This window comes from Uloborus diversus, chromosome 6, assembly GCF_026930045.1.
Source record: "Uloborus diversus isolate 005 chromosome 6, Udiv.v.3.1, whole genome shotgun sequence".
Lineage (NCBI taxonomy): Eukaryota > Metazoa > Arthropoda > Arachnida > Araneae > Uloboridae > Uloborus > Uloborus diversus.
In genome coordinates, this window is record NC_072736.1 from 166,643,809 (window position 1) to 166,653,390 (window position 9,582).

The 9,582-nt window shown below is 36.0% G+C and overlaps 1 protein-coding gene across 1 annotated transcript in view; it reads left to right on the forward strand.

Annotated features, from left to right (window-relative positions):
- LOC129224118 (COUP transcription factor 1-like) overlaps nucleotides 1-7,747 on the forward strand; it is a 181,167-nt gene extending 173,420 nt beyond the window's left edge. The window contains exon 3 of the mRNA XM_054858528.1: nucleotides 7,373-7,747. Within this exon, the coding sequence (XP_054714503.1) occupies nucleotides 7,373-7,647 (275 nt within the window). The 3' untranslated portion in view covers nucleotides 7,648-7,747. The remainder of the gene's footprint in view (nucleotides 1-7,372) is intronic.
- The last annotated feature ends 1,835 nt before the right edge of the window (nucleotides 7,748-9,582 follow it).

Below are 9,582 nucleotides of genomic sequence, written 5' to 3' on the forward strand. Positions count from 1 at the left end.
TAAAAATAAAATATTATTGCGATATTTATTTCTTGACCTTGGGACCTAGAGGGAAGAAAAAAAACCTGTTCTTAAGCTATGTACCAACCTCGGTTAACTCCAAGGGAGATGACGAAAAAAAAAAGCTGAATAACAAAACAAAAACGAAACAACTATTGTTAAATTCAATTATATATCTACCTTGCGTTATCATTTACTTTATTGTTTTCCTGGGAAGGAAAAAAGAAAGTGGCCTAAATGGGAAATTCGTTGGGGTATCTTGAGGAGCACACCTGTGCTTGCCACTCAAGGGATGAAAGGGGGTGGGCTGGCACACGTTGAGCCACGTTCTATGCGATGGAATTATCATATAGATGGTAACATTAGATGAAGGAACGAATTAAAATTCTCAGTGCGTTACGTTTTTCGTGCACGGATATTATTACTGGACTGGTCGAAGGCTTAACAACCTGTCACGGATTCCTCCTAAGACGCTGGCGATGCCTAAAAGGGCATGTCTGTTTGTACAGTCATCGAAATGTTCCGAAAGTGCCATGAAGCGTTTAATATTCCGAAGATGAAGACGTCTGATATCCGAGTTTAAGTGATGGTGGCAATTAAGAGTTTCAAATAGTTTTACAATGAAACTAAAGCGGCCTAGAGTAAACATTATCTGCCTCATCAAATGACGAAACTCTCATGGGATAAATGTTTCGGAATGTATAAGTTTTAACTTGAATTTACTTTACCTTGTGGATTTATGTATAAGCGAATGTGATCCCGAATTCTTCGGATTGTTCAATCCCCTGAGGGAGCTTAATGAAAATGCATTGTGCGATAATAAATATTTAAATGAAGTGTATCTGGTGCTAATTATTCGCAAATTCGGCACATTTGGGACAGATCTCTTGCGCTACATGAAATCTACTGTTTAGTTGTACATCATTTGGGTTTATGCCGTTGCTTTTCGGTTATATCTGTGATAAGTATGTCTTATCAGTTGCCTTTAAGAAGGCAAGCAAAATTATTACCGTGTAAGTGCCAGAAGAAAAGTAAAATACCGAAATGCATCTTTGAATGCAAGAGATTATATCTTCCGTGTCAACCGAAAGATATTTATTTCTAAACTAGTGGCACCCGCAAGGCTTTGCCCGCAGTAGAAAATTGAAAGGTGTTTTGGTTCGCCTGTATGTTTACAAAAATAATGTATGATGGATTTCTCGCCAATTGGCTTGCTCATGTTACGGTTCCACGTTATGATAACTTGGTAATTTACTCGTCCATCTTATGATAATTTTGCTCGGGAAAAATGTTCTTAAAATTGGAATAGAAAAAGAACGAAATCGAATTTTCGAAAAATCGCTTCGAGGTGCACACCTCCATGCTACGAACTAATTCTGTGCCAAATTTTATGAAAATCTGCCGAACGGTCTAGCCGCTATGCGCGTCACAGAGATCCTGACAGACAGAGAGACTTTCAGCTTTATTATTAGTAACTAGTGGTACCCGCACGGCTTTGCCAGTAACAGAAAATTAAAAGGTCTTTTGGTTCGCCTGTATATTTACGAATAATGTATGGTGAATTTTCTCGCCAATTGGCTTGTGCCCCATGTTACGGTTCCACGTTATGATAATTTTGTAATTTACTCGTTCATCTTATGATAATTTTGTTCTTAAAATTGGAATATAAAAAGAACCACATAGAATTTTCGAAAAATCGCTTCGAGGTGCACACTCCCATGCTACAAACTAATTTTGTGCCAAATTTCATGAAAGTCGGCCGAATGGTCTAGGCGCTATGCGCGTCACAGAGATCCTGATAGACAGAGACAGATCCTGACAGACAGAGAGAGGTTCATATTTCAACAAAATTTTCAGTATTTTAATTTCAAATTTTATTATTATGTTTCGCTTGAATGCTGTCAAATATTCTGAAAGTTTAGTAACATTTGACGAAAACCTCTGCGTGATATGAGCCGAAACCCTAAAAAAAAATTTGCATTTTTGAAAGAAATGCTTATATCTCCTTGAGTATAAGAGATACTTTCACAAAAATATAAAAATAAATTCTACTTAGTTTGTACAGTGCTGGCAAAAAAAAAAAAAAAAATGTACGTTTGGTTGGCAATTAAAAACTTTACATAACTTTTTCTTGTCATGATTTCATTTGGCATGCTCCCTTGTGAATTGGCCGAATACCAAACACTCGGCCAAAATCTGGCCGAATGTTCGGTATTTGGCCAAATAACTAGGAAGGTGCCAAATAAAATCATGACAAGAAGTTTGCATGTAAAGTTTTTAATTGCTAACTAGATGTAAAGATTTTTTTTTGCCGGCACTGTATAATGCAGTATATAGTTAAAATTAAAGCTACACAGTCTAAAATGCAAAATTAGTTTATAAAAATAAAATCAACTGATTTTAATCAATGATTTTGTTTAAAAAAAAATCACTTGATTCAAATCAATTGATTTAAATCAACGATTTAAAACGAGCTGATGTCATTTTTTCATTATTGGCAGTTTTAATGTGATTCAATAGTTTACTTTCTAGATATCACCAATAGTGTCCAAATTGAAACCATATTAATTTTTTTTTCTTTTAATCGCCAAATTTGTCGCCAAGTTGGCGACAAAACTTGGCGACCAAAAGACTCGCCAGGTGTCCGCCAAATTATAACACCACTTGAGTTTACATCGAAATTAACAATGATTTTCCCCCCAAAAGGGGCAAAAGACCCCCTTTGGAGCATCCGAATGCAACCAAAAAGAGAGGTGCACAACTAGACCCCACTAGGAGTCCAAGTACCAAATTTAAACTTTCTAGGAAATTCCGTTCTTGAGTTATGCGACATACATACATACAGACGTCACGAGAAAACTCGTTGTAATAAACTCGGGGATCGTCAAAATGGATATTTCGGGTGTCTGTACGTTCCTGGGCATATATCCACGTGTGGTCGGGTTGAAAAATAAACTCAACATTCATTCGGGGGTGAGCAAAATGGAAATTAAGGCCGATTTTTGAGTGAAATTTTTTTTGCTTTACTTCCTTTTTTGTAAAAGGAAGTAAAAATCACTTGATTTAAATCTTGATTTAAATCATGATTTAAATCACGATTTAAATCAAGCTGATTTAAACAATGAACCCTGCCATTAACTAACTACAAACTTCAATCTTTCATTTTAAATCGTAGTTTACTGGTGATGGATTATAACTGGACAAATCTAATTCTCTCTTCTTTAGCATCTACAGTTCCTAAGGTTCATACTAATTACATTCATTTATTGGATACTTAACTCATAAAAGCATTCAGTATGATTGGTTTTTGGTGAGGGATTTTTTTTATTTTTTTTAGACCGTGTTCGATTGACGCCATCAAACTGAGTTGCGCAGAGCGACGAAAAACGAAGCATTTTACGTTGAATCATTCATGTATGTGTTACGAGTCTATTGTCTAATTTATGGAAGAAGCTGATCAATTAAGCAACATTAATAAACATGAAATGAGAGAAAGCATTCCTAATTAGGAATTACGGTAATTAAAATTACTAATTATCAATCAAGATGTTCGTTAATACATTATCTAAGATTCCTCATTATAATTTTTTTTTACTTTTATTTTTCGGTAAAACGCGTCTAGGATTTAATAAGTAGCGTTATCAGTTAATCAGCAAACTTTTCTTGAAATCAAACGAAACAAATAATTACAATCCTAATTAAGAAATAAAAAAATGTTATTGTCAGGAAAAAAAATCTTCTACTGGCCGATAAGAGAAAAGAAGAAACAAAAGATCTTATATTTCCGCTCGAAAAAAATAAGAATGCATCAAGAAAAATGACTAACGTCATTGCTAAAAATAAGTTTATTGCCAACAATAATTAGAAAAACCGAATAATAACGATCAGAAATGCTTGACAGGGAAGGTAAAATTTTATTATTTTAAAGATTATATTCCAAGATGAAACGTACGTTTTCTTTTGTGCTGATTGACATGTGTTATTGAAAGAGAACCTGTTTTGCCGCTCTTTTATTTTTTGTTCTGCAATTATCGACAGACCTTGTGTGTTACCTTGTGTATGATTTTCTGGATCGTCATGACTATTTTCCATTTCTTTTCTCCTTTTCAATTTGCATACAAACTTCGAAAGGTTTGAAACTGCAAAGATGAACCGTGGGAAACACTATTAGGTTTAGCGCTTTTTAGCCTACTTTCCCGTAAAAGGTTTTAAAAAGCACGGAAGAATAATTTCTGCTAAAAAGAAAAGAGTGAAAAAAGAAAATAATTAATTAAACAAATATTGGGAATTCAAAATTGGGGGGAAAAAAAAAACATTCGAAAGCATGCATTGTAAAAAAAATCCGTAAAATTTACAGAAAAAAACTGTCAGCCAGGACGCCAGTTTTCTTCCGTTTATTTTACAGAAATCTTCCGTATTTTTATTATTTATTCAAGCTGATTTATTATTTTATGAAGATTAAAAAATGATACTATACTTTCATAAATCCATTTCAATATTTACTATACTACTACGAAATACATGTATACAAAGGTAAATTGCCGAATATGCCTCTGTAACAGATGACAAAAAAACATAATAATAAAATATTGATTAGGATGCAATGAAATGGAAGTTGCAAACGATTTAAGACTTACTCTCGCTTTAAATAAATATAAGATCAAAAATTCGAGCACGAGAACCAAAATCCAAACACGCGGGCGAAATTTCGAAGATTCGAAGAAAAACAATGTATAACCGGTTACAGATTCAAAAAAACAGAGAAATCCTGTATTTTATTACGAACAGTTTTTTTCTGTAAAAAATACGGATAACTTCTTCAAAATTTACAGTTTTTTTTTACAGTGTGGCATTGAGATGGGAAATGAAATACGTGTCTGTAGATCCATATGTTCCCATGTTTGTCCGTATGTCTCCCAAGTAACATTAGAAAAAATAGACCGATTTTTTTTTTTTTTTTTTTTTTTTGAAAGATCAGGGTCGAAGGAGACTTTATTGTACTAGTGGTACCCGCACGGCTTTGCCCGTAGTTGAAAATTAAAAGGTCATTTGATTCGCCTGTATATTTACAAATAATGAATGACGAATTTCTCGCCAATTTGCTATGTTCATTTGCTCGCCAATGTTACGGTTCCACGTTATGATAATTTCGTAATTTACTCTTCCACGTTGTGATAATTTGCTCGGTAAAATGTTCTTAAATTTGGAATAGAAAAAGAACAAAATCGAATTTTCGAAGAATCGCTTCTAGATGCACACCCCCATGCTACGAACTAACTTTGTGCCAAATTTCATAAAAATCAGCCGAACGGTCTAGTCGCTGTGCGCGTCACAGACATTCAGACAGACAGACAGAGATCCAGATATCCAGACAGAGAGACTTTCAGCTTTATTATTAGTAAAGATTTCAATTCTTAATTTAAACAATTTTCTCCTTCAGTTTTGAGCAGTTCAAAGAACTGTAACATTTAGAGTCGAAGGGAAACTTAAATGTGGTGCCGAACTGAAAGGCAGATTTCTCCAATTAAACTTTGATGAAAAGCTTCTGACGTACGCGTCAAAATAAATTTTTTTAACATAATTTTTGCACAGGCATTTTTTTAACAGTTCGGCAATCGCACGAAAATATCTTCCAATCAATAAATCGTGAATTCATTAAAAAGAAAAGAGTTTAAAGGTTTTTGAAAGCGAAAAAGATTTTATCATTCAGTATGTGTCTGGTATACTGATGGTTAAATTCTTACGAAATGGAGCGGGGCTTATGAGTACGAAATCTGGATTTTGCACCCTAATTTGGTACTGGCAAGGAAGCAATACTTGGTGAATGAATGCTGTTAATAGCATAGCACTCAGAAATATGTAAAAATGTTCAACCTAATGTACTAGCGCAGCCAGAAATATCTTCTGAAGGACTTTTTTTTAATCAAATATACCTTCTGAAGGGAATTCTTTGATCAAAAATACATTCTGAATTGGTTTTTTTGATCAAAACAGCCCTATTATACGCATAAACTACTGTATTAGAATTTGCGTTTATGTTAAAATCAATGCCTCTCTCCCCCCCCCCCCCTTCGCTGCGCCACTGACCTAAAGGCAAAACCATCACTATCAGCTATCAAAAGTGTTCAATTAGAAGAATTTTTATGTTTTTTACTTTCTTCTATATCTAATATATAGAAGAAAGTATTGGATTCGTGCAAATTTTCGAATTTCGAATTTTAACGGATTCGAGCGTTTTGAGGTGTGCTGAGTCCATTTCGACCATTTTTGGAAAATGTCTGTCTGTGTGTGTGTGTGTGTATGTATGTGTGTATGTGTCCGTGTGTGTGTCACGTCTGTGTGTGACCAGTTTTTTGTGGCCGCTCCACAGCAAAAACTACCGCATGAAATCGAACGAAATTTGGTACACATATGTGCCCCTATGCGAACTTGTGACCATTGGTTTTTGGTGCGAATTCCTCCGAGGGGGGTGGAGCAATAAGACGTTTTTTGAGTTACGCGTGCTTGCTATTCCTCAGGAAGTAACTGGCGGAATCAGACAAAATTTGGTCCATATGTTGCCATTAACAGGAACAGGTGCTGATTCAATTTTGGTGTCAATAACTCAAACGGGGGTTGAGCTATAGAACGTTTTTTGTCGTCAATTGTGACTGCTGTACCTCAAGAAATAATGAACAGAATGAAAGAAAAATTTATCGGCAAGTAGTCCTTAGTGGGTATAAGAGCTGATTTTATTTTGGTGTCAACAGCTAAAAAGGGGGTAGCGCAATCGCCCGTTCTTTTTTTCCATTGTGAGTGCCCTATCTCAAGAAGTAATGCTACGTTCTGGTTGAAATTTGGAATATATGTGAATCCATATGCAAACAGGCTTTGGTTCAATTTTGACGCCAATCGCTCCAAGAGGTGTTGATTTTTTTTTTTTTTTTGAATAAAAATAGCTTTATTAATGCAACAATAAGAAAGATAAATCGTAATAGATTGTCGTCTGCGTATTTCTCGTGATTTTAATTATATGGAAATGATCGGAAATATTATCTCAATGATTTAAAATTTTGAACTGTTGCCATCTTATGTTTGTTAACAAATAAAATATTTGTAATTAATTCAAGCAAGGCTTTTAAAATAACTTTCAATTTTCGCTCTTTGCTTTGCTTTTGCAATAATTCAGACATTGGGATGGTCGTCAAGTTTTTGCATGTGTAATCTTGTTTTTGTTGGGAATATTGCTTCCTCGTCAAGCATGGGGAGGGATCAGAAAAAAAAAAAAGAAAAATATAGAAGAAAGTTTCGTAATGGCCACAACATACTAGTTTATTTTTATTTATGTTCTAAATTTTGCAATGATAGTAAATGTGGTATTTTTCTCTTGCAGATGCCTGCGGACTATCAGACGTGGTGTACATCGAGAGCCTTCAGGAGAAATCTCAGTGCGCCCTGGAGGAGTACTGTCGCACCCAGTATCCCAACCAGCCCACGCGGTTCGGCAAACTGTTACTACGGTTGCCCTCCCTCAGGACTGTCTCATCTCAAGTCATAGAACAGCTCTTTTTCGTGAGACTGGTGGGCAAGACGCCCATAGAGACGCTCATCAGGGACATGCTCCTGAGCGGTAGTTCTTTCAATTGGCCATACATGCCCCTCCAGTGACCCAGCGAGTGGGACTCGAGAAATCAATCTTCCTCTCTTCAGTGGCGTTGACCGCCGCTGGTCACTTGTGAGACATTCCAATGTTCCTGCCGAGACTGGGCAGAAGTAGAAGAGCAAGGCTGTTCGACTTTTGGTCATGAGGTACATTGGGAATTCGGTAGACATAGCTCTTCGCTGCAGCGGATGCGCAGTCCTGATTGGCCAGCCGACGGATTTGCGTCAGCTGGCCAATCAGGAGCCCCAAAACTATTACAAGGTCCCTAGCTGAGTAAAGGTTGTTTATACGCCACACGAGTTATGAAATGGGTAAAATTTTGAAATCTACAGTGAGTTATTCAAAGCAATCAATGTCAATAGTGTTTCGAGTGTAATAAAAATTAATTTGAAATTACGTGTACAATCGTGTTCTCAAAAAAAAAAAAGGGCAATAATATCTGGAAATGCTTAAAATTTCGTTGGGTACGGGTGTAAAAGTTCGATTTTTATGAAATGAGTTTTAGTTAATGAAAGAAGGGGGTAGAATTCAAGAACTTTTCTTTTAATGATACATCATATTCATGCATGTATACCCTCCAACTACTTTTAAATTTCCCCCTTTTAAAAATTATTCTAATTCACAAAATAAATAAATGTTTAAAATAAATTGGAAACACCGGCCCATTGAAAAATTATGACATCTATATTTGAGGCAGTGAGAATCAAAGGGATGCAAGTGGACATTTTAAAGTTTTGATTAAAACGCGTTTAAAGATAAGGTTCTAGGTAGGCTTTCATTGAAGTTTTTTTCTTAATCATGCTGCGTAACAGAACCTACCAGGGGTACTAGTACTCTCTCTTGCCCCAAGACAGAGGAGGGGTTCACCTACCATTTGTACTGGTTATCTCCAATTTTTTAATTTTGCAACTTGCATCCCTTTGCTTCTCACTGCCTCGTTTATAAAAGGCGTTTTTCCACCTCTTTCATTTTTATTTTTTAAAAATGTCTGTCGTACTAACATTAATATATTCAGTAAATTACCGCCCAATAGCCAGGGCTAAAGCAGAAATACATGAAATACACCGCCAGCTCAGTCATTTCCAGCCGAGGACTGCAGTTTCGTGCTTATTAGCACTCATCAGCCCGGCATAGGAAAGTGACTGAGCTGAAGATGGAAAACCTCTTAAGGAAGCCAAGAGTGCCAAACAAACTGGTAGCTAATACAGGATTAGCAGACCAGACAAGTGACCGAAGCAATGGTTCGGTCCAACTCGAAGATTGAACGCGAGGCAAGGTATATTCAGTAAATTACCGCCCATTAGCCAGGGCTAAAGCAGAAATACGTGAAATACACCGCCAGCTCAGTCATTTAATTAAATATTAGGTACCAGTTTGTTTCGCACTCTTGGCTTCCTTAAGAGGTTTTCCATCTCCAGCTCAGTCACTTTCCTACGCCGGGCTTATGAGTGCTAATAAGCACGAAACTGCAGTCCTCGGCTGGAAATGACTGAGCTGGCAGTGTATTTCACGTAATATTAATATGTCGATCATAGTATGGTAAGTGTTACGGATTACTCGGTGGCCAATGTTGGAGGGTATGCAATAGTGTGGTTCAAAAATACATGTAAAAAAAAAAGTTTCTCCTTGATAACGGGACACTCCTCAATATTTTTAGACTTCTGGATAGTAATATACTTAAAGAATTTTAGCTTCCTATTTCAACTGAAAGTGGATGCTCAACCCCCTCCCCCAAAATTCATAAATATGCGGGGGGGGGGATACATTGAACTGAAAAAACAGTGTTACATATTCTAATATACACGACTAATATGCATATATATTGCAATAAAATAATTACTTACAAAAAAACAGCTGGGGAAATTAAATGTTCCCAAATTTTTGACATTTTCTATGCTACGGCTAATGTTAAATTTAGGGGTCATTGAACACCCTCTTAA